Source organism: Gavia stellata, chromosome 13 (assembly GCF_030936135.1).
Source record: "Gavia stellata isolate bGavSte3 chromosome 13, bGavSte3.hap2, whole genome shotgun sequence".
In the NCBI taxonomy this organism is placed as follows: domain Eukaryota; kingdom Metazoa; phylum Chordata; class Aves; order Gaviiformes; family Gaviidae; genus Gavia; species Gavia stellata.
Window position 1 is genome coordinate 10463698 of NC_082606.1, and position 26810 is coordinate 10490507.

The following is a 26810-nucleotide window of genomic DNA, read 5'->3' on the forward strand; positions in this document are numbered from 1 at the left end:
GCATGGGTTAGTATTTCTGCAAATTGAGCTCTGCAAGGTAATATTAGGTCCTACTTCTGCATTCAATGTAATGGATTTGAGTTACTGTAGCTTCCAGTTTGACTTGTTCCATACTGGCTTATTTCAAGGACAGTTCCAACTTCTATATGCTGCAGCATTCACTTTAGAATAATAATGTGTTTCCCCAGGTTAATTTCTTAATCTCTCTTTTTAAAATTAAAACGTAATGAAAACTGGGCCAGTGTGATATTTAATCATCAGAAGATAACAACCAGCTATTCTCAATTAAATGACAACTACATACATCAGTGCAGGTTTTTTTAAATGACACTAAAAATTATGAAATGACCAGCAACTGATGTCTTCTGTCAGTGAGATGAATTAGTGGTTTATATGGCCTGAGAAATGGTCTGGAAAAAAAATAGGGTTCAATTCAATAAGGACGAGAGCAAGGATCTAGACTGAGGTAGGATTAATCTTCTGCAAAGAGACAGGATGGGGAAGAAACAGCAAGGTAACAGTTTCTCAGAAAAGAATCTGGATCACAAGCTGAGCTTGAGTCAACAGCGTGCATGCTGTGGCAACAAAGGCAAACACCATACCAGGCTCTGTAAGCGGGAGTATCACCTGTAAAACCTGTGAAGTAATCCTTGTGCTGTACTCGGCACTCGTGCCGTCGAGGGCACATCCCTGCCTGCTGGCACGCTGCTCAGCGGAGAGCGGGGCCACCGTAGTGGCAGGATGGGTGCTCCATGCCGGCTGCTGTAACTGCGTTACCTGCTTTTTCTGTTTCTAGATGATTGTGGTGAGTGCTGCTAATATTTCACTTGCCATTTCAGGAATGTTTTCTGCATTTCTTACAATATTAGTGAAATAATGGCATCCTTTCAGGTTGGCATCAAAATACGTGGAAAAAGCTAAGTAGGATTGTAATACTCAACCTGGAAAAGAGGTTGTTGAAAGAGGATAAAACAAAGGACTGTTCAATCACAAGCACCATAGAGAGAGTGTGCAGGGCTCGTACACATACCTTTTCTCATACAAGAATAAGTTTCACATTAAGCTAATGGGGACATGTGCAAACAAACAAAGGGAGATGCCTACCTATGTGGTAAAACAATGGAGCTTGCCACATTAAGGCAAGTTAGGGTGTAGGATGTTAAGGATGCAAAAATTCTACGTGTTTAAGGAAAAACTGGAGAAGTTTAACAGAAATCTACTGTGAGTTATTAAATATACTAAAAAAGTTTTGGAATTTCCTGAGTTTCAAATTGGAGTTTAGGAGAAATTTCTGGTGAAGTGTTACTGTGTGGTTGTTGGGCTCTTACACTGATGATGTTTGGTCTCAGCAACTACAACTGTTCTTATGCTTTTTATATCTATGCAATGTGGTTTTTAAAATAGTACTCAAAGCATTTATTGCCCAGCTGTCCATCAAGCTTCTTAGGTATAATATGGTAAGTGCCTGTAGATCCCATACATCCCAGAAGTGGCATTGCAGCACGATTGTTTTATCCATTTATGAAAATAAAAAAATACCAGCATTTTCTTTTCCTTTACAGCTTTTTTCATGCAGTTTTATTTAGATTCAGGTTGCTTTGTGTTGTGTTTTGGACCTTAAACATATTTATAACCTATAGCCTATCTTGCCTAATATTTTTGATTGAAAAATTATTTTTGTGGCCCTATCAGCTTGTTTTGAATGACGAATAAGTTCTTGCTTTCTCTGCAGTCTTTAAGTTACTAATCTACCTTATCAATAACAAAGGCTTCTTATCAGAAAACGCTAAGTGGTTTATTCACCCGTGTTATGCAAACTTCTTTCTCCAATGTGTCTGCCCTCTGAAAACTGGTACACAAAGCATGTTATTTAGACTTTAGCGTGTGATATTTCCAGAGTGGAACAAGGTTTGTCAGAGTTTAAACAGAACATGTAAAAATAAATGATAGTGATGAGTCATTGCTGTAATTAGTGATTAGTGTATGTTCACAAAGAACTGCTTATCATTTAACAGTTTGTTCACACAAAGACTGTTCTTTCCTAGACCGATCACCAATCAGTCTGTGATCTCTTTTTGGAAATAATTTGGTTTTATTTTGTGGAATTTGAAATATTTTGAAACTATTTACATAAATGTTTCATTGTATACTATGATCTTATGACATTCTTTTACTATTCTAAACTCCATACCTTTTTTTTAATGTCTTTTTCTGTTTCAATAATGTAAGAGAATGGGTATCAAGTTCAGTAAACAACTCTTAAGAGTTTATTAAGATGTATCAGAAGAAATTACCACAATTCTCAAGGTTGATCCTGTGCAATGAAGATTTATGTCATTTTTATGTGCTAAGTTCAAGGTCATTTGCCTCAATGAAATCTGTCCTTTTACCTTACTTCCATGCTAACAAAGGTAATTTATTCTGTCCATGTAATAATTGAAATTACATGGCACTGAATAGAAAGAAAATATCACTGGAGTTATTCTATCAGAAATTGTTTTTTCTTAACTTTTTCTCTGGCTTGTAGATTTGGGGCTTATTTATACCGCAGACATTTACATCACTTTGGCTACACAAATTAGCTTTTAAATGGAAGCAAAAGTAATTTTAAGGTCCATTTAAACCCAAAGTAGGACAGAGTATCCTCAGAATGAATAAAGATCACACTGTTTGTGTTTAAATAACTGAAATGCCATCAGGATCCTAGGTATAAGCAATTCTGAACAATATTTCCCCTATTAACATTTGAACATAAAATGCTGTTCCCCTAAGGGAAACAGTAAAGTAGGTGTCAGTGTTAAGATTTTTTGTATATTTTTTCATGATTACATAATGCCATTTTTTACTTTCAGTCTTTATTTGGGCCAGACTGTTCTTTCCTTATTTTTAACTTTTCAATTCCCTTTGTTCTTTTGTGACGTTTTTAAGGAACCTTCCTCTTCAAATTGAGCATATAACATGTGATGTTTTAAAAAAGAAAGATCTGAAGGTCTCTGCCTAGGTCCCTTTCTTACTCACTGTGTACACTCATTATGTAACTTCATAAACGAGGGTATTGTGAAGTTTATTTGCCTGACTTTTTTCTAGGGAGGTATGTGTACTTCTGAGTGACGAGGCTAAGGTACACATCCCTCACTCGCACCAGTGACCCAATCCTAGCCTGTCCCAGCCTGTCTCCTGGTTTTCTGAAATATGCACTTGCCTCCCTTCACTTTTTCCTGTAGAACTTCCTTCTTCAACAGCTCTTTTTACACAGGTTGTCTAGAGGTCTGCTTCTCTGTGTGAGGTTGTCTAGAGGTCTGCTTTCTCCCTGTGAAAACCCTTTCCATCCATGCTTTCCACTCCCTTTAAACTGTTCCTAACAACTCCTTGCCACCAGCTATTAGTGCGAGTGTTTCATCGTTGGTTTTTGTCATTTGCCAGTCATATCAGCTCTGCCTGTGATCCCTTTTTTCTCTTTTTTCTCTTTCTTGGCTTTCAGTGACTCCATCCTCTCCCGAATCTCTGCAGTCTCTACTCAAGCATATCAACTGGAGATCCTCCTGCTTTGTCCAAGGATCTTGCCAGCCTGTCTTGGTTTCTTTCTTGTTCACTTCACACCTTCCTTCTGATGTATTTCATCTGCATAAGGACATGCTTCTAGCTGTCTTTTACTCGTTACGTTCCGAGTTCTTTCTCAGCTGAACCTGGTACCTTCCCTAAAAACACTGCTCAGCTCTGCTTTGTTGTAAAATCAAGCAGGTTAGTTTAAATTATATGACTTACGCTGACATGGTCTGGGACAGAGGGAGAGCACTTGAACAGGTTTGTCCTAGTCCCGTGCAAAAGCAATTACAGCACAGACTTCCAGCAAGGGAAGTACCTGCCCTCTCCTAACTGGGACTGATTCTTGGTGTTGTGAAAGCATCTCCCCTCCTTGGTTCACTGTGAATGTCCTTTAATGGGGGAAAATACACCATTCGTTTTGAAAGGCTGATTCTGAATTTTTGGTCACTGCTATGTCTTTTAGAGAGGATCACTCTTGTGATTTTTCTTTTTCTCTGCAAAGGCATAGCTGTAGCTTTTCTTTTCTCCCTTTTATCACAGTATACTGTGTTGGAAATTTTCCTGTTGCTCTACTTCAGAGTGGTTCTGACTTTTAAATTCATGCAGCCATAATGACTCAATCTATCACTCAGCACAGTGGAGCTGACTGCTTAATGGGAAGAACTGTTTTAGAAAGAATGTTCTAATACATTTGGCACAAACCAATTTTTTTAAAATACAATATGCACACTTGTATTTTCCGATTTTTCATTTTTGAAATGGGAATTCTGGCCTTCAGTTAGTGTATTTGAAAATTATTTAAATGTCGTAAAAATCAGAGAAAAGCACAGATATCTTTGAAGACTTTTCTTCCTGGACATATCATAGCATTTTCATGTGTGAACAAGAACATTTGTTATTTATTGTAAGCTGTTCTTCAGTGTCAACTCACCTCATGAAGATTATCATGTCAACACTTCCATGGCAGAGACAAGAACTAAAACTCCTGTTCGTGTGGATAAGTTGACTGTTGATACAAGTCTACTGGCTTTTTGTAAGCTTAGAAATTTAACCAGTGTTGCTGCCCTACCTGGGCAGGGGTTTATATACTGGTTAGTTGCCATCCAACGCAGATTTTTTAAGCAAAATTTACTGGCTTTTTTTTTTTCAAGTGAAATGCACTGTGTCACTGTCATAGATTTTATTATTTATTATGTTTTAATACTGCATTTTTAAGGCTCTAATTCCACAATTGTACTGAAGCCCTGATTGCTTCAAATGGACTCTGTGTAGATGCAGGAGTCGAGACTGATGGAACCTTTTGGCGACCTGAGATCAATAGCGACAAACCAACGGAAAGCACAGAGCACTGAAGTGGAATATGTGTCTTTTGAGGTCGTCATGTCTGAATAATGCCCTGAGGTCTTGTTGATTCACTCATAATTTTGGAAAATTTAAATGGGTGTTTAAGTAATTCTTCAGCAAATATTCATTTGGTAAAAAAAAAAAAATCAAACAAAAGTTATAAGGGAACAAATTTCTTGTTTTGAAAACAGGACAAAACTACACTGAGATTGTGTATATCCATTGGTATCCCCATCCATATGAAAGTTTGGAGCCTTGCTTAGTTTTCTAGATATTAGAAAAAATTAAGCATTTTCTAGTCACCACTATTGTAAGAAATGGGATCAGCTAAGGCTTTTAATGGGAATGAAAAATTGAGATCTAGTCTTTACTGTGCTATTCTATAATGTACTGTTTAATAATTGTACTTTGTCTTCAAGCCATATTTGTGTCTCCGTATGAGATATGGAGCAGAAGAGAGGGAAATGGACATTGACAAGGGAAATACCTCTCTTCTGTTCAGGAAAACTTCTGTGGGATTTTTTCAAAAGCCAAGTGAATTAAAAAGTCATATACAGACAAATAATCATTTCCATGAAAATATTTTCCTGCTCTGAAATTAAAATGTTTTTAGCAATTAAGTAAAAGAAGAAATCAAATTTGGTAATCACTAAACTGCAACTCAGTCTGGTTTTTACTACACTTTGGAATGATCACTGATTTTATTACACATTCTAGCTTGTTATATACAACATATTTTCATCTTAAAATGAACACCATTTCTCTCCCTGGTGAATGACTCCAGTAATTACAAAACCATCTAATTGGTCTTTTATATTGTTTACTGGCTTCTTTGGTGAAACAGACAAGCACTTTTTATGGCTTCTAAATTATTTTCTTATTTTAGGATTCTATAAGAAGAAACTGTACTTTTACTTCAAAGGGATCACATTTAAGCCGATGCCTCAAACTTCTCCCTGAATGAATTCTTGTCTATAGATTTTTCAGCTGTGCTATGGTTGCATATAAGTACTTTGAGTTTCTGTTGTATATCAATCTATTATTTGTGTTTACAAATTATGTCTTCAGCATTGAAAGCTCTGCAGAAAATCAGGAAGTGTTTGTTTCTGAATACATTTCTCCCTCCCCCTGTTTTTATTCTTTATTGCTCCAGTCAGTGCACTGAAGCATGACAAGAGCTCAAACTCGGCAAACTTCCAAGATGCGGAGGATACGCCTGACAGATGTGTCTTGGAAGAGTCTGAGAGTCCAGGTGAGAGGCATTTAAAGACAGTCACCAAGTATCAAGTGATAAATCTGACACAGCTTTTGGGTCTGTAAAAAAAGCACATTGTAATGCTGTTTCCTTTTTAGCAGCTGCAGTGTCAAATTAATGGTCACCTCCAGGGGTCACAGTGTGGAGCTGTTATCCTTTCCTCTTTCATCAAGAATTCAGGTCTTAGAAAGGATAACGGCTTTATGACCAAAAAGAAAGCTGACACTACTAGTTCATTATAATTAGTTTTGGACTACACTGCTTACTTAATATATGTACAATGTCTGACCCTTTGAAGGTAGCATGAGATTATGAAAAATTAGAAGAACTGTATATACTGCAGTTGAATGTAGCAGTGGACATTCAAACGCTGTATCTCTGGAGGAAAGCAAATTGGTAGCGTTAAATAGCTTGATTCTTTTCTTTAAATCAACTCACAATCATTATTTCATTTTAATGGCTCTTAACATTGATTCAGCGTAATACAGGAACATCCATAAAGTGCATTCTTTTTGGTGACTAAAAGATTTATCTTCATGTAGTTTCATTATCTTTCTCGTTATGGAACATCTACGAAATTTATTAAATGAATCCCAAAGGGAAACAATTAAATATAAAGTGTATTGAGTCACAGCTGATTAAAAACGTTTTGTGCGACTAAATACTAGGATCTTTTAAGCAAATTGTGAGCTTGACCCACATACACCATACACGTAACCTGCACGTAGTCCTCATTAGTGAAAGAGTTAAACATCTTTCTTCGCTTTATATTTTCCTTCCCTGCTTTATCTGGTTTCTGTGTACCCTCTTGCATCTTTGTGTGCTCATCCGTGTATCATATTTTTGATTCATCGTCTCTGCGGCCTGTCAGCTTAGTTAAGAGATTTCCAAATCTTGCAGCCTGTGCTGACAGGGGGCAGCTGCCAACAGTCCCCTGATCCTTCCCCAAGGAACACTGCTGAGATTTAATTTTCAGTCAAAGGGTGCAGTCTGAAATCCATGTCAGGTCCCCTAAGTCATCTCAGAACCCAGATAGGACCCATGTCTGGGGGATTATATTTCAGCACACTCCACTCCTCCAAGATTCCTTGGGAGTTCAACTGCTGTCATATACCTGATTTGAACTACATTCCCTTTTCATCTTTTCCGCAGAAATGAACACCAGTATATGTTAGACTAATTGAAACCAATGAATTGTAAATCTGTATTCATTTTAAAGCTACATAGGCTTGGACTCAATGCTGTATGGCAGAAACCAGCATAAGATTTAGAAAGAAATAGATAATCTACTCAGGAAGGAGAGAATTCCTTACCGCACCTACAACCTGTGGTGCATGGCACCTCCTTCAGAAACGGTCTGTAGTTCCTTCAACAATGATTATGGGCAAAAATGTGGATTGTCCAAGTTCTCGTCTGTTCTGAAGTAAGAAAGAATTAAAACAAGGTGACACCCAAGTGTTCAGGTGAGAATTAATGTACCTTAAAGAGAACATTAATTTTTACCTGAAATTAATTCTGTGTGGCGAAGTGCACATGTTTGGACGGGAACTTGAATATCCAATTCTGCACTGTGCTTATCTAGATGAAGTAATGGAAAGAATAAAAGCCTGACGGGAGGTGAATATTGATGGGCAAAAATACATGTTGATAAAGCATCTAAACTTAAAAACTGAGTTCCATTCGGTCCATCTGACATCATTAAACGAGTAATAAACAATGAATTACTCTGGCTTTTGTTTCTGTCCACTCCTGCATTTTAAGACATCATGTCTTATAGGTCTGAAAACCTCAGGAGATTTCACTACTGGTCTCACTGCTTTCCACTGAGAATTTGTGGCTTGGTTGTCATGGAGACATCGTATTTCTCCAAGAATTGCTCATATTGATCCGTGGACAGGCGTAAATGGCCAGGCGAATGTGAGGAGTAAAGGGGGTTGGGCAGTACTATAAAATGACCAGAGGTTATGGGTCGGAAATAAGCTCATAGCAAACACTTAGGTAAAGAGAAAGAAACAGTTTCATTTTGTTTCAGGATTTCGTTTTTGCACTTTATGCCATTGTCTTCTTTCACTATAGACTGAAAGAAACTTGTTAGTCACTTGTCATGTCAGATCTTTGGTGCTTGTCCTGACACAGCTGTCAGCCTTCCAGCTCTGTGCAGTTCAGGGACACACAACAAAGAGCTAGGAACATGAATTATTTATTGCTTCTTGTGCGGATGAAATTCTGCGATAAGAAATTAAGACACTTCTGACACAAGTGCTTGTTTGAAAGGAAAGATTTGGTAACACATTTACTTAAAACTTACCACTTACTTTTAGTACCAAACATTGAAACAATAATATGATACTCAGTTGGCTATGATTTTCTCTAGTATTTCTCAGGTGCTTTAACTTTGAATCGTATCTTGGAATTTGAGAGTGTCTGGGAGGTCAGCATTTGATTTGTTGAAACCTGTGACTTCAGCATCTCTCTCACACATATTCCAAGTCTGGGCAAACTTACAAACTTCATTTATAAGTTTTTATTTAAGTGTCTATATATGTGTTTTGCAGAGTCTCTTGCACTTCACTTACAATATGTTGTCATATGTACAATAGTGATATTAAAAAATATATTGATTTTACTATCTCTTCTGATGAGGAAAAGGTGAAAATATGACAATATACCTGCAAGGAATTCCTAGAAAGGGTTCTTTATTACAACTTCTACCAGAATCAGGAAGGCTACAGAGCAGCCGTTAACAGACATACCTGTGCATTGTGTTTTCTAATGGTGAAAGATGCAGTCTCTAACCTTGACACTAGACTGAGACTTATTTTCAAAGTGATCTTAATTTTCTAAAATCACATAAAGCTTACTCTGCTTATTTTACTTTCACATTTTCTGTGTTTCTGCACATGTTCTCACTGCTCTGGATGTGGGTCTCCAGCAATTGCAGAAAAAGGCATATACTCAGATGAATAGCAGGAATCCATTTGACTACCCAAGACACCAATCTGAGATTTACCTGTGATTTCGTGTGTTCAGTGTCTGATCTGAACTACTCTCAGATAGGTAATGAAACCCCTCAACCTGCACTTTTCTCTTGGATAATTCACAGCAAACACTTTTCACGTGTGATGGACACAGGTAAATATCAGACTGCAGTTTCTTGTCTAAGTGAAATGGATTTTAGCTGCTCCCTTCATGTGCCTACAAGCTGCCATTATCTGTGATAGTGGCTCATGTCTGTTTTAGCCCACACACAGAGGAGATGCTGGGCTTCTCTCCTAGATGCCTAATAGTAGGTTTATCACTGCCATTTTCCCCACATGCCGAGGACTACTTCTGTTTGACATGCAAAGCCTTGGCTTTTCACACTTGTCTCTGCTTTGGCCTTGAACATAATAACCAGATAAGAATTACAACAGCTTTTTGTAGAACTTGACTTTTAATCATATCAACCCCCTGTAAAGAATTCACTATCCCTTAGAGTGCTTCTTTAATATAAATAAATATTCCCAGCAGTGTTTTCCATTTTATCAGCCAAATTTTCCACATGTAGAGAAGCTGAGAAAAAGGCTGAAAATGAGTGAACATGGATGTAGAAGTTAGACTTCTAGGTCTGAGCTATTCACCCAAGTTTTCTTGTACAAACAGTGGTGGAAAATTCACACCTCCAGAGGGTGTATCATCTTGGGCAAAGGGAGTTGCTTGAGATGGGTTTTAAGGGGATTAAAAATGCTCTGAATTTTGTCAGTCAAAATCTAAGAGGAATGTGGCAGGACCTGACACAACTTGAGGTGTCTTAGCTTTCATATGTGGTGCAGTCCCACTAAGGAGGGTTCTGCAAGTATAGCTGTCATGAGAAAAAGGAATAGATTTGGGCTGAACTCATGAGAAGCATAGTAGGCACAGATGCCCCTTGCCTCTTATTTCCCTCCAAACAGAGATATTGCAGTAGACTAGGCGATAGACTATTACTTCACTTGGTAATAGAGGGAAATTTAGCCTCCCTAATGGAAGATTGAGTTGGAAGCCGTAGATGGAAATTACAGAGTGTTTTCTATCTTTTGGATGAAAACCATGTAAATGGTAAGAACCCTATATGCTTATGGCCTTCAGTAGCCAGACAGTCTCTGCCTGAGTCAACTGGTCCCTTCTGCAGCTCATGATATCTCCCATCCCTTCATTCCAAAAACATTGCCTGTATTAAATTTTTCCCTCTTCATTTTTTTGACTTTCCAGGACAGAATGTAATTCTGGGTGTATAATGGATAATAGTGAAAATTTGAGCAGTTTTCACGGTCTTGCTTAGTTGCTTGTCCTATATAGACCGTGGCATAGAGATGGGAAAGATCTCTGACTGTCCCTGAAATACAGTCTGTGAGAGACAGAACTACAGCAAATAGAAATGAGAATGAGGACGTGTATCAAGAGCAACAGATTCTTATTAGCCACAGTGTGCTTAAAAATACAGCACTAAAATTGTGACTATCTTGTTATCAGGCAAGTTATAATTACTCTATCGAATATTCACTTACCAGCTCCAAGTTCCATCCACTGGAGAGAGTATGTTATTTAAATCAGCACTGTGTCAGCTATGTGGCAGTGGATCAGTACACAGTCAGAATGTAAAAGTAAATATTCAGTAAATTTCTAAGTACGAAGCACCCCAGAAAAGCATGTTTTTCTTTTTCTGTATTTGCATCATCATGAAAAGTAGGTAGAAGTAAATGAGGACTGATTCAGGAATGGAGTGCTGGAGGTTGTTGATGATGATGCATGAAGCAGGAAGAGGATGCAATGTAGGGGCAGCCCGCTGACCACAGGCCCTGATAGCCCATACTGCTCAGTGACTGTGTATAAAATGTTAGTGCCTAGGAATTATTCCGGAAAGAATTTCTGGAATTTCCAATGTAGGCACAGGTAAATCCATAAGAATTTCACTGCAGTAGATGTAGTGTCACATCCTATCAGCATTCTGGGTTACTAGTATCGTGACTCATAGGTTTTGTTTTGTTTTTTTTAAAATAGTAACTCAAACTGTAACACCAGAAGACTATAGTGGACATCAAAAAAATGTGTATCTCTGTCTACGACACAGAGAGAGAGAAAGTAGATAGATAATATGATAAATCTACAAGATATCCATTAGACTGGGAAAAAACAGCATGTGCTTCTTTCTTGATGCTCACGTACTCATGAAAGGTGGTGTGTCTGTTTAAGCAGTGTTTCTACTACAAGTAATGTTTAAAATTCAGGTTGTAAATATTACCATACATCACATAAGAAGAAATAATGAAGCTGAAAACTGATAATTGAGAGTGCTTTTCTGGGGAATTCTAATGAGCCATGACAGAATTAAAATAATAGTGCCTTGTTAGTATAACTTCCTATTACTTCTGTTTACAGCTATTGTAGGGTTAGTTCTGCTGAAAGGAGATATATATAATTTGAAAATTATATTTGCAGAGGAAACATAAACAATCTATTAATTTAAAACAGAAATTATCTTTCTGCTGATCCACTGGAATGTTCTGCTTTAAAACAGAAAAAGAAGAAAGTGAGGGCTGTTCAGGAGAAAAGTTTTGAGGAATGCCATACCTTCTCTTGAGCTGTTTTGGGTTCTATATTGCCTCTCATAGTATAGCAGTCCAGTCTTCTGGAGATAGATTTGTGATATTTTTTAACGCTAGCATGTTGGTGCTTAAAGTTTTCATTCCATTAAAAAATTATGGAGTTTATTACTCTATAAGAAGATTGTAAATAACTTATTTTTTAAAAATGAAATCTTGCCTATTACCTCAAACTGTAAAATCATTAAGCCAGATGAATACATTTCTTTTGCAGATGACATGAAGCCACACCCCTGGATATCTAAGGTGTGCTCCTGTAAGGTGTGTTAGAAAACCCTGCTTAGCCAAAAGAAGCCGAAGATGCACAAGAACAGCCAAGAAATAGGACATATGTGGCGTGGACATGAAATGGCTTGTTGTGTTTATTATTTTATACCTTTAACATTCAGAAGAAATACCTTCCATAAGATCAGCTTCTTTTTGCTGATTTATTGACTTCTATTCACACTTCCATCACTAATAGATTTACATTTATTCAATTAAATTTAGATAGTTCTAACATAGAAAATAGCAAGTCTTTATTTTTAGATGTTTTTCACTAGCTTGTATAGTGATCCCAAAATGTATAGCTTTGACCATAAAACATTTGCATTCATTTTAATATTCTTCTACATACATCGAATTTAAATTTTTCTCTCTCCTTGCTTCTGACTTTTATTACCAATAACATTTTAACACTGAGCAGAACTAAATGCGTTTGAAATAATTAGAAAATTTGTTCACATCTGAAGGAAAATGCACATTTTTAATTAAACATGGAATATTTAGAAACAACTAAAATGTAAAGAATGTTGTGTGCACAGGACAGCATGGGAAATTGATTATAAATCTGGTCATGTCTAGGATGTAAAGTCTCCTTTTCTATAAATACTGCCATCACCGTCATCTGTAGCAATGTAGTACCAATATGAAGTTGTAGAAGCCTATTTGGAGTTCTCTTCTGAAATTACGTATTTCACTGAATTTCTGTTTGTGCTCACTGGGAAAAGCAGCTATACATTTTTGTTTTTTAAAAGAATATATCATTATGTTTGGAGAATATTTGAAGCTTATTAGACTCATTTATCACCTAAAGTTCTGGGGGATTGATGCTGGTTTGACAAAGAATGGCCGCTCAGAGCAGTAAGCTCTCTTTCTGTATTACCGATAGTCGGAGTGCTAATGAAGTCAAAGGGACTTGAGGATGTGCTTTTCTGGATCTGTATCTTACGGTGGAAATCATGGCCTGATGTTATCCCTCCTAATTGTCACATTAGCCATAAGCTGCCTTAACTGGGAGAGTGAAGATTCCTTCAGTGTGGAAGGATTCTCTGGCAATGAATCTCTTTCTTAGTTGTGGGGAAATGTCACGGCTGCAGGAGTGACAAAGCCAGGTTTCTGTTGACATACTATGGCTTGAATTTGGTTAAACATGAAACAGACATGAAACCTTCTTTCCTCTGCTTTTTTATACCCCATGAGTCCACATCTCTAAGTGCAGTGTACGGCAGCGACGTCTTCAGAAACATTGAGTGGAAAGGCCTTCTGAGAAGTGGTATTTCACTTTTTATTCAGCTAAAGAATATGTCATTAAAATAGGCTACAATACAGAGAAGATAAAGGTATTTAATGTTATTTTTCTGTAATTGTAAATACCATGCAGGAAAATGACATCTTTTAACGGAAGAGACGCTGGTTTGTACACATTTGGTATTTTTCAGGAACAACTTCCCTTGTTCTTAGAAGGCATTTTCCAATGTAAAATGTATCTCTTGTTTATATAAGCTTGTATTTGAAATATGGTGACTAAACAATCTGGATATTGAGTGTTATGGCTTCATTCTTTCACTTACTGTCCTGGATGTCTTGAAAAATTTCATTGACTTATTTATACTTGTACAACACAACTGAGAGCAGAACATGTCTTCAGCTGACATAGATCCTCTTTCTAACTTTTATCGTTAAATCAGAGTTGCAAACATCAAGAAGGTAAAAATAAAATTGCAAATATAACTACAGGATCTTAGTAACACTACAGGAACCTTGCAGACAGTAAACCAAATGGCAAATAAAGGATGGACCTCACAATCTCCTTTGCCACACATCCTTGTCAACAGTCACCTCTAGTTTGCCGCAGTAGTCTTCCATTGGCATTGAAAAGTCCATTTCCCTTCACAACAAACATTACTGCTTTGCATCAGCATCTGCTCACTTGGGCCAGCTCTGTTCTTAGTGCCAGGGTAATAAATCTCCTTAAAACTATTTCTACTAGATATCTTAAAAACTGATGTGTTCAAAGAGGTCTCATAGCTCAAGGAATTGGCATTGTCCGTAACACCCAGTACTGCTGTAGTAGCAATTACATTTGTGCAACACAATATTTGATTGCTTGTCTTTAATTCTGCAAAGCAGTGCACATCAGCAGACTGCCAATACAGACAGCCCTTTGGAATGGTTTGTGCAGTGATGATTGGTGTTTGGCACATGCTTATGCGTGCTTTGTGCTAATTATAATTGCAGTATCAGTAAGGTAAGGCAGGAACTTTTTTTATTAGGTACATTTATTTCCCAGTAAAGCAAATATATTTCCCATGTGGTCTGGATGTCTTTCAAACAACCAACTTTACAATATATGCTCAAGATGAACCTTGCTTAGAACAATCTTTTTGCATCAAAGTGACAATTTTAGAGCTATTTACAAAAATACATATTAACTTCCTGCAATTGTTTCTTGTAAGCCATAACTGAAGAAACATTTCTATACTAATGCAGTCTGATGTACCGCTGTATTCATGCTTATGGAGATTGATTTTACAACTAAGTTACAAGGTAATTAAGAATATACTTTTCTATTATGTTACTCAAAAGGAATCCTGCTAAAAGGAGTAATATGCTAATATTTTAGAGTAGTTGTCTAAATTTTAGACATGGGGCGAAAAATTCATGAATACCTAAACTGCTTAAGGAGCAAGGTCTTTTTTTTTCATCAAGAAGTCACAGGGTCCAATAAACTGTATGGCTCAAGTTGTGGTTTCATAGTCAGGACAATTACTCCCCACTCCAGCCATGTGCTTTTATGTCTCCTCACTTACGTTTGCACTAGTGCTTGTATGACCAGGCCATGTGAAGACAATCACTGGCCTCAGCGCAAAGAGCAGAGGAGGAACAAGCAAGCCAGGGTAGGAAGAAGGCAGAGATACCGTGTAAGTGTGGGACAACCCACACACACATCAGCATTTTCTCAGCACAAAACTGGAGTTTTAGGGTGCTGTATGCAAGGGTCTTTCTTGAACATAGATTTTCAGCTTTCAAATCCTATAGGCAATTTTTACAATATGTGCATAATCTGCTATATTATTAAAAAAAAAAAAAAAGGAAGTTACTGGTCCTTTAGTATAAGCCCAAACCAAAACTCATTGATGTGTCTTTGATTTGAGGGATTTTGAGTTTTCCAAATGATTCATACTTGCTAAATGGTCACTGACCTAGATTCCTGCCTGGAAATACTCCTAAACTTTGAACTGTTCATTTATGGCTCCAAACCCAAACATTATATTTTAAAATCTCTTGTGGTATTTACATATTTTAAATTTGATCATTGAAATCAACTGCTTCCATTTTGGGGTTATATTTTGTTGAGCAATGCTCTTCCCCCATCCAATGAAAGATGTTCTGAAAGCAAATTGGCATGGAACTTGAAATATTTATAGATAAGATTCAGTGTTTCTTTAACAAAAGGGACATGTTAACAAAACCACTATGTAACAGGGCTACAAGCTCCCGACAACACCAGAAATCTAGCAAGAGAAATGATTTTGCAAGTCTGACTGAGCTGAAGTGTTGAAAACTCAGAACAGAGGGGGACAGGTGCAATAAGCAGCATTACCTCTCTCCAGGTTTTTACTGAAGGCAGTTCTCTGAAGGCAGACTAGGACAGTGAGCTCCAGCACAAATCTCAAAGTCATCTGCCAGTGCTGAATAGCATTGCATGCACATTTCTGATGGGGGATCTGTAAAGACAAAGTCCTGCTTCTCACAATGGATATTTCTGCTAAATTTTGTAGGCCTTTCTTCTTGCATGAGAAAAGGATGCAGAGGAATTTCAAGGGCTGGTTCTTCCCCTTTTTCCTTCCTCATAGGATGTGCAGTCTGAACTGCTAGGCAAAGCTCTTAGAATTATTACTGGAGTTTGAGTTAGTTTATAATTTGAATTGATAGATCCCCAAAGTGAAAATTCATCAATCTTATTTTTGAAGAAGTAGTACTGAACTTGGATGCAAGATAAAATTCACACAATAACCCAGGATTGTCTTACTGGGGACCATGGGAAGTTTGTTTCTTGAATGACACCTGCTGGAAAGTCTAAAGTGTGTCCGAGAGCTGTGCTGCAGGACAGAGGCACGTCACGTAAAGACTACCTTCCCTGTCTTCTGCTGAATCTGAGTTTCCTGGATATAGTGTGATGGGTAAGTACAAATATAGCTGTCAAGGTGAAGCAGTGCAAGTTGCTGAACAATATTAAATATTAGGAAACTTAACAAACATCTGCAGAGTTTTTTAGAGTGGACTGTGCATTTGATAAATTTCTTACACAGTACAAATGTAGTTGCACATATCTTTTTCTTTCATGTATTTCTAGAAACCTTAGCTTGAGAAGACAGAGTTGTGCAGCCGGAATTTACATTGTGTCTTGCAAACATAGGGATAACAGCTGTTTTTCTTCCTCTGGCAATACTCTCAATGAGATAGCTGTGAAAAATAGCATCACTGCAGTAAGTAGTATATGTTGTTTCATTAAGTACATTACTCCCTCCATTTTTACAGCAACTGGGAGATTTTTTTTTATTTTTTTTTTAGTATTTGAAAGCTTAATACTCAGCAGAAAAAATATTTACAATATGCAGCACTAGTAAAATAATAATATTTTCCTTATTTATTCTCAAGTTTTATCTAAATAATGTGTAAACTTCTTGATAATAAGGACCTGGAGAAATTATATTCTAAATCATGATGAATTTTCCATACAGAAACTCAGGGTAATAAAAGATTCTGTTCCGTTTCAGAACTTTATTTTCTATAATCACACTGGCAAACAGACTTCCAGCTCTGCCCAGTAAATGCAACATACATATTTTTGTTGTTTGTTTTGGTTTATAGTCTTCCTGCCATGTAGATGGCAGCAACACTCAAGCCTTGAAATTCACTCCAGTTTTTTTCTTGAGTTTATTCTGAAACACCATGTTTAAGAATATTATTGTCGAGAATGAACTGAAAGCATGATTAAAGTTATATCAGCTTAGTTATATATATCCTTAAAGAAGCCTGTAACTTCATAGTATCAGTGTTTAAAAGGCAATGTGTCATATCTGTCTGTATGAACATAGATGCCACTGTTTAGTGTTTTGTACATTATGACATAGTTTCTTTCTGTAAATTAAATTGCTAGTATTTTTTCTACTGTGCTAGGTTTCAGGACACACAGGGTGTTTCTGAAAGTTCAAAAATGTTGTTTTGCTAGAATAGTCCCTATATTTATTTCCTTGCAGAATGAGAAGCAGCTAGCGGGTGCTTGGGGAGGAAGGCTGTTGACTGTGGGCATCCTTGTCGATGATACAAAGGGGAAGGACAGAGAAAGGTAGTGGGATACACAGTGTAGGATTTTGTGCTATGGGCTCTACTAATCATAGTGCTTTATAAAAAATATCATGAAGTATCCTGGAAAAAACATTCTGAAGGTCCAAATATCTTTAGCTTGGCATAGCATGGAATTGTCTGCACTCTGACATTTACTTTGGCTAAGAAGTAGAGAGAGGTTTTGAAAGAGAAGCAACAAAACTGAGACCCAGAATCAAAGCTGTCTGGCAGCCTTAGTCTCTGCAGCATCCGCTGAAACCTCAGGGAGGCTTTGTGGTAACATCTCCAGGCCCTGGGAGAGAAAAGGAGGTGTTACACACGTGACTGTGCACAGAGGAAAAAAAAAGCACAAAAAAGGATAATGATGGTAGTTCCTTGAGCTAGGAAATACTGTTTAAATGCTGGAGGCAAATAGTAGTGTTTTAGTAAGCTCATATGAAGTAGATCAGCACTAACTCCCTCAATGCTTCTTAACCAGTAGCAGCTCAAGTAACAGGGAGATTAAATATCCAATGGACAGCATTTCTCATTCCATAGGATCCTGTCTGGGGATGCATTTGGTGGAGGTTTTATCCACACTGAGCATGGAATCAGCTAAGGTAACTGGGAAGGCAGGCAGACTGTGACACTTGAACATCTTCATCCAACTGCCACAGCTGCAGATTTGGACAGGTCTGTTCTAGCCTTGTGCAGAAGCTGGGAGAGAAACAGGAACCGATATCCCTCTGATGTCCTTGCTGTGTGGTATTGAAGTAGAAACACTTGGCCCAGTATATCATCCAGCCATTTGTAGTCAGGCAGATGATCTTCAGAGGACAGAATTCCACACTGGAGGGTCCATTACAGCTTCAAGCTGCACTCGATGATCTGTGACCGAAGAGGCTCCTAATGCCTAATGGGGCTGTGACCAAAAAGCCGTTAGAGATGTTGTGATGCCTGTCCTGGAGTGATAGCATTCCTCCTGCTTAACTAGTGCTTCAGGTAAAGGGCTAACAAAGGGAAAGTATGAATTTGTGGCTGATAAAATTTGTGACAACAGTAAAAGCAGAATTAATGACGGCGAGAGAAGAGCAGCAACAGAATACATGTCCCATCAAAACACTGGGATAGGCCAGCTTTTCTCTCCTGCATACTGTTGAGTATGATGCTACAGCTGCTACATTGGACAGTGCTAATGGGAAAAGCACTTCTCTTCTTAAATATCTTCCAGATAAACACATGCCTAGAGCAAATATTTTTTAACTGCTTATAGGGTATGTTTTGGTGGGTTTTACTCTCCACTTCATAAGATCCATTAAATCAATCTTAGATTCCATTCCAGTGAGCAGATATTTGTCAGAAAGATGCTTCAAGGTCTCCCAAATCCACATGGGATTTTTTTAATATATTTTCAAAATGATGCTACTGCTTAAGTAATAAAAATATCTTTTCACCTTTCCTCTATCACACAGGTAGTACACTCAATCTAGTTATGGGAGACTTCTATGCCTTGCAACCAAAAATACATTTAAATTCAGAGTTCATATCATTGCTGATTGTTCATGACCTATAAAGAATACATATTTTAAAAGCTCTTAGAAACTTAAAATAACTTTCTGTGTGTCAGTATTTTGTCTGCAGAATGGAAATACTTGCAAGGTCCTACCTCGGAGAAGTTTTGTAAGGATATTGTTAAGTGCTATGTGGGTGGTCATGGCATTTTGTAAGTAATACACAACCAATAAATGTAATAAAAAGCTTGATAGATTTTTGTTGTCCCTGCCCAAACTTGTTAGGCTGAATCAGTAAAACTAGCTGAGCAACATGACATGGAAACTGTGAGAACTACCAAACACGGCTTTTCTTAGAGATATTTTTGCAGAAACACCTTGGAGTATAAATGCTCCTTAGGAGCTTGAAATTTGCAGCAATAAGATTTCAAACTTCTAAAGAAGTTGATGAACAATTTTAATGGATTGGATACTGAGAAAAATATCAGAGAAGACATCACAAGTGAAGCTTCATCCAGGCACTATTTTTTGTTTGTTGCTTTAGTTACATGGAGTGACAGCCCAATGAATCACTGGGTGGTCTTTTGATCTGACAATTTTGGTATTGTCTGAGCAATTAACAGGCAGTCAGCCAGTTGCAGTGGCTAGTGATTAAATTACAGAGGTCCTTTGGTGGTTTCCATAAAGAAATCTCTGGGAAGAGTTAGGTGCATCTACCATCTATCATATGATGAACATGTGTCTTGTTATGTTTACGTGTTTATTCAACTAAATACTTAAGAATATTATGTCACTTGAGAAGAGTTGATATTTGAAAGACATTTCATACTTTTGGTTTCTGCTGTGCTAACCCTGTGCATGCGGAGAATTTATGATACTGTTGGGCTAAACCTTTAGCTTTAAATTTTTTTTTGTAAGAGATTTCAGAAATATCTTTCCACATGTCGTAAGTCACATCTGTGACTAACTGCATGAGTACTTCACTGGTTTCATTCTAGATTTTTTATTAAAAATTTCCTTCTCTGTTCTTTAAGTCCTTTAAGCAGATATTATTGGTGTTAACTTTTTGCTTAGCCCACGAAACATGTAGCACCCTGTGTTACTCCACTTTTTTACAATGCCTAAATCTATAGGTGCTCATCTGTGTTTCTGCTATTTGGCTGTCTCTTTTCTTCCTCGTGTGTGGGAAAAAAGTATCACACTTCCCAGAATTTTGAGGTTTTTTTCTTCCTCCCATGATAGCCAGTTCTCTCCACAGGGAGAGAACAAGGTAAAAGCAGCAATAAGGAAAAATAAAAAGAGGTAAACTCTATTAGCAAGAGTAAATATACTAGCATGGCCAAATTACGATCACACTGACCTCCAAACTGCACTCTGATCTTTTATGGTAATTCTGAACAGAGCTGCTGAAGGTAGATGTAAATGTCAATACTCTAGGAAGACTGGGAATTTTGGGGAATTTGCATAGGGTACATATAGCCATAACCACAATCCTGCAGGTGTTGGATACAGTACCCACTGCACTGAGTTCCCATTTGGCATTCTTGAAAGAGGGATGGGACTATAAAATGAATCTCAGCAACATTAAGTTTTCTTAAGCATTTAGCCCTTTTTCCTGGGGTTAATCTTTCTGGATTAGCCAGGAACGTGCCCTTGCTGGCTACCAGGGAGGGGAGGAGGTAGTTCTGTACATTTTAATGTTTTACAGCTTCTGTACTAAAAGACACTGGGAATAGAGGGAAACGTGCTTGGCTTCCTTGGATTCAGCTCCCTTGCACACAAAGGTTTTGCCAAGGTTTTGGCAAAAGGAATCCCCACAGTAGATTACTCCTATTTTCTTATCCAGTATTCAGTCCCGGACCACATCCTTCAGCAGCTTTTATTCAGCCAAAGCTGCTTCCAAAAGGGCTCAGGGGCATCACTTGGTCAGCAGCAATCAGTGGGTTAATACAGCCTGGCTTCTGCCTCTTTCAGATGTTCAGGAGAAGATAATGGGGCCGGGATAGAGCCTGCAGGTTAATGAGATACCCCAGTTGGAAGGCAGAAATCTGAGATGAGAGACTTGGGAAGCAGAGGAGGAAGGGGGAATCTGAGGATCTTTATATTCAGGTGTTACTCAGTTGAGAGAATTGCTGTGGCAGGATTGTTTTCCAGTGTTATAAAGACTATTTGATTTGTTAGAGCATAGCTGAAATTACTCACCTACCTGGCAAAAATAGCCTGCCTTTTACACTCCTATTAAAATCAATACTGGACTACATTTGTAAATCTGTTACGCTAAAAAAAAGTGCCCCCCCCCCCCCCCCCCAACCAAAACACCAAAATCCAAAGGCACTCATGTTAGGATAAACAGTGAAATCTCTCTAACAAATTCTAACTAGTGCTTGGGTAAGCATTGTTAGAAACGTCTGTCATGCATTTGAATAAAATCTGTTAATAAAATGAATGAGTAGAACTTAGACAAATACAGAGCGGTAATACAGTAAAAGAAATAGCCCTACTACCGGAAGCTGTTGTACTATGCTGTTTTGAATATCATCATGAAAACAGCTTACCTTTTTGCTGAATCTTTTCAGTAATCCTGGGCTGTAAATGATGCAGCCATGTAAATAACTCTGACAGTTGCACTTTGACCATATAATATGAAAAATAGCTAGTTCTCCATAATTGCATTGTCAAAAAATTCCTCCTACTTATCAGTATGCAACCTCCTGTTACAGACAAGCAGAATACAGAACAATCTACACAGTCTGCAGCATTCAAGATGCTATTCTTACTGTTATTGTCAGCAATGACGATTATCTCTAAATGTTCAGCAGTAAATCCAGAGGAATAAATGGAAACATTTCTCCTAAGTGGTATATAACAATACCTGACATTTATATAGCACCTTTCATCTGTAAGAATCCCAAAGTGCTTTACAAAGTCTGCTGGGATCACTTCACCCACCACTGAAATGTAGCTATCTCTATGGTGAAATTCAACTTCTATTCCACACCAATGCCATTGCACAACAGTGTTTTTGAAAAAAGTGACAACTAAGTGAAATGCATTGAACTGTCCTTGTGAAAGCTATCATAGGATCCTCAGTGACAGCCAGTGGTTAAAGCTTTGGTTTGGCATCTAGAGCAAAAACCAGCAGATACTTCATCCTCCTCTGCCCTCATACACTTCCTTCCCAGTAAACACACTCCTATTCTCTTTCTGTTCTCAGAACACTGTGCCCATGGTGAGAAGAGCAGCTGCAAATATACTGACGGTGCCCAGGTTTTACTTTGCTTATCTTACCTTTTACCAGCAATGGCTATCAGTTGAAATACTACTAATGAATGAAGTTCTACTAACGAAATCATGCTAGTAAGCCTGGGTGCCTGGAATTACCCTTAGAAAGTAAGTAATAATGCAAATAGAATGCTTAAAAGTTTATAGGAAAAAAATGGCCATGACTAATCAACTGTGTTTCTCTGACAACCTTCATCTGTTTGAACCCAACTGTGAAATTAAGTACTAATCTGTTTTCCCTTATGAGATATTTATATTCTTTTTCACAGTCTTAGTACTATATCTATGTATTTATATGAGCAGGTATGCCTGGGCCTTCACTGTAAGGTGACTGTAGAAACAGATGCTGTACCCACAGTGGTAAATTACAGTAAGGGAACATTCTCAGTTATGTGAACTCATATATATTGATAAAATGATGGAACAATCTGCATGTTCTTGACTTACAACAACTAATACACTTCTGATGACCATACCTGCTAGGAAGTGTTTGAACATGTCCATGCTCTTCTGGAGGGTAAAAGAGTTTTTCACTCAACCTTTCTTTCAGGTCCTCCTCTGGTAGTTGGCTTTATTGCCAGAAAACAGTCCTAGGCACATTTAATTTGCTATTACAGGTATATATACAAAGGGCATGTACAGAATAATAGCGTGTATGTTAAGTGTAGTATTTGTGCATTCCTGGATGTGGTAGAAGTTAGTATAAAAGTGGATTGAATCCTCTTCAGGAGAAACACATGGTATGCAGTATGAGTCATCTTGAAAGTGCTCCACCAATATTAATCAAATCATGGAGCTGTTCTTGCTAGACTTTCCTATTACATTTTCATCTCACAGAAGGATGGGAGCAAGCCCAGGCAGGAGATCTGAACCCTGCTTAGCTCTTGCTGCTGATACAGATTTGATCCCTTCAACTCAGGTTTATATCTGTAATGTGTCACTTCAAAAAATCAAGGTCCCATATGGGTTCATTCTTGTATTTCATCTCCTCTATGGTCTTGGCTGTTCTTTGGCAGAATGTGAGTTCCTTTTCTTTTAAGCCTGGGGAAACATTGGACATATGTCAACACTGAGCTACAGAGTGTGTGTGGAAATTAGCTAAGTAGACAGAACCATTTTACCGCTGAGAATATGGTGGTCTCTGCTCTTCCATAGCTACAGATGAGGAATAGAATAAAAAGTGTTGTTTCAGAAGTTACTGACCTCTCTAAACCCAGCTGTTTTATTTCTTTAACAGAACAAATGCAGGTAAACTGGTTCATATAAGTTCTCATTCTGTACATAAAAGTAGACAAAATGTAAGTACTATATTTGATAGGACACACTGCATAACTCGATAAAGGTAGCTTTTATTCTTGACATTGTTATGTAAATAACAGATGAGAAAGTTATGCATGTTTTGTTACAGCTTTTACTTGGTAGCTATATAGCAATAAAAGGGACAAAACTGAAATGAATGTAATGTACTGTAGCAAGTCACTTTAAATGTAATGTGAGCATAAGAACAGTTTATAAAGACATACTGTTCTTCTGAACTGAAATTTAGAAGACTTGAGTTTGAATCAAGTTTAAACTTCTCATCTGCTCTTGGGCAAGCCATGTGAATCTCTTTAAGTCTCTGTTCCCACATAAATTGAGGAATAATTTCCAGCTTTATGGGAGTTTTGTGAGTGTAAGTTGATTAAGGTTTGTGAATCAGTTAGATACTATGGTGGGGGGCAGCTAGTTAAGTATGGAGATAAATAAAATACCAGAGTTAGTTGCTATCAACCACTTATTACTGTGAAAGTGAGAGAAACATTATATTAAGTGCTTAAATGTAATTTTTCTTCTCTGAAGAAGCTTCACCATACTTTTAAAACAGAGACGAGCAGTAGAGTGAAGCCTAAAGTAATAACTCTGAATCCACCATTAGATATTCCGAGTGGTGTCTTAAGAAAGCATGGTATGAATACACTATCGGAGTTTATCTTGCACATAAATCCAAAAAATTCTACTGTCAGAGAGACAAAATTATATATGCTTATGATGAATGTTTGGTTTCTGAAACATATAAGTTAGGATGTAAAATACCTCCTATTAGAAATGCTAAATTAAAAAGCTTTATAGGTTTTAAAATGCATTAAAATTTAAGGTTGTAAATTCATATTAGAAACATCACATTTATTTGCTGTGACCCCACTGAAACAGGCTCACTGATTCTAAAGTATTTTGAGTCAAGTCTTGTATGTATGTGTATATATATGTGTATGTGTGTATGTATATGCATTTATTTATATCCGTTATTGTATATTCCATATTGACTCCTATTTTAAAAGTGAATGTGAAGATTGCAGTTACATTACAAAATGTCAGCTATACGACTGCAGAAAGAATGGATGTGGCAATGCTTAACTCTTCCCACTGCACGTATGTATTACACACCAATCTTTATGTGTTTTAGCTCATGTCTATTCATAATCAATAATATTGCCTCATCAAACTCTTCTATACTTTTATATACACATATGTTTAGCACTCTTAAAGATATTTTAAAGCTAAATGAGTCTAATTTTGGTCCTGACAGTCAGGCCAGAACAATACAATTGATAGATTTGGCTCTACATGTGAAATGTTAACCTGTTATGAGGCAGGTCTTAGCAAACATGCCAACAAACAAAAAATAGGAGGATCTTACCACTTATTTTCCCTGTCTTGAAAGACTTCATCTTTGAGGCAGAAATTTATAATTCTGCTTTTTATATTTAATTATCATTTGACTACCACATCTTCAGTAAAAGCCATATCCTCCTTAAATATTCCAAGATTTTTTTCCTTTAGTTGACAGACAGTTGCTAATCATATGTATAATACCCTGAGCAAATTTCAGGCCATATGGGGATAGAATAGCTTCCTGCATATTTTACCCCCTCTATCATTATTTTTTCCACTTTATATGAGACTGGTTTGTATTTGTGAATGAATGCTATGGTGTGTATTGTCTGTGATAAGAAGAGGGATCATGTGAATGTTAAGCCTTTAAACATAGATGGTGAAGTTTAACAGAGGCTTTAAAATTCACACATAGAAAGACAACATTTACTGCTCTCTCTGCCTGCTTTGAAGCACTCTGCAAAGAATCTGCCAAGTACACACAATAAAATATTCTTTATACCAATCCTGGACAGACACTTTGCAGTTTGCCTGGCAGACAGGACAGGGCAGGATGCTGTCCTCTGAATGCTGCACTGGGCTTTGCTGGCAATGTCCCTGCTGTTGTGAGCACAGGAGTATCAGAGTCTTTAGCCAATATGTAGCAATGACATGAGAGCTCCAGAGAGATTCTTTTGAGAAGAATCATCCAATCCTGAGGTTCGATTCAGAGTTTTAAAGATTTGGCATGTGGATTTTGATCTCTGAGTTGCCGTAACAAAAAGCAAATTCCATACCTTCCTCTGCAAGGTCTGTTTGACTTTGCTGGAGGAAGAACGGTTGTTCAAAGCTAGCCCAGCAATCATCATTCATCACACTGTCAGTCACACTCAGATACCAAGGTACCTTCAACAAACATTTTGTATTGTAACCTCTTGGTTGGTTATTAAATTAGTGTTTCCCACAACGTTCCAGTGGTCATAGGACATTTTGTGAACTTTATGGGATTTATATTAACTCATAGTAATCTTTACAAGGTTGCCAGAAGGTGTAAAGAAACTAATGATTAGCTAGATTCTTCTTAGTAATTTAGAAATATTGATGAGTGCTAGTTCAAGTTGCTGTTACCAGCAGAGTATTACCTGCAATGCTTGACTCCTGCTAAGGAAAACTTCTACAGTCAACACAATCTTACTTTTCCTTATTTCATATTTCTTAATGTGCAAAATACTGTTGTTATTACATCTCTGTCAAAATTCATTTTCAGCAGCTGCTGAAATCTTCAAGTCCTGCCAAAGACAGTCATCAACTATAAAGTGAATCTTGAGTGTAAAGCAGATACAGTATTCTCCTCCTAAAAATAGTTACAATAATTATCACTAATATTGAAAAAGTCTTTTTCTTTTAATCTATTATCAAAAGAATTAATTTCAGAAGCAGTTAATATGACCTCATAACATGTATATAGGTTATCTTAAACTATAGATTTAGTCTTATTTTAGCATATGAAGAGAAGTTTAAAAACATTTAGACTTTGTTCAAACACTGTCTTGTGTACAGTTCAGGAAAATGTACATGTCTGATAACATAATGACAATACCATATGCACCTGTTCCCAGAGAAGGCAGTTCACTTAAGGCCTGAAGCAAGGTTCAATTTAGAAGAAAACTTGACAGGGACAATTTCTTACTTACCTTTACTAGCTGACAAAGCACAATAATAATAATAATGATAGGTAGTTGCATTCCAAGCTTTCACTCACCTGAAACACCACAATTTATATGTATTTGTTCTTTGCTTTCACCATAGCATTACACAGCTAGGTGGGATTTCCAAAGAAGCCCAAGAAATAAAGCATTCAGCTCTCCGAAAGAGTTACTGAACTGCATGAAGCTGTGCTTATTTATCCACACCAATGCTGAGTTTTTCTGAGACCCTGTGCTTAGGAGTAGGAAGACCACCCTCCCGGCCTTTCTTGCATCACTCCTCTCTTTGCAGTATTGTCACATGCATCGGGCACTTTCTGGA

General features: G+C 37.3%; 1 protein-coding gene across 1 annotated transcript in view; it reads left to right on the plus strand.

Annotated features, from left to right (window-relative positions):
* WDR72 (WD repeat domain 72) overlaps nt 1-12036 on the plus strand; it is a 113083-nt gene extending 101047 nt beyond the window's left edge. The window contains exons 18-19 of the mRNA XM_059824045.1: nt 6044-6142; nt 11981-12036. Of these exons, the coding sequence (XP_059680028.1) occupies nt 6044-6142; nt 11981-12036 (155 nt within the window). The remainder of the gene's footprint in view (nt 1-6043; nt 6143-11980) is intronic.
* The last annotated feature ends 14774 nt before the right edge of the window (nt 12037-26810 follow it).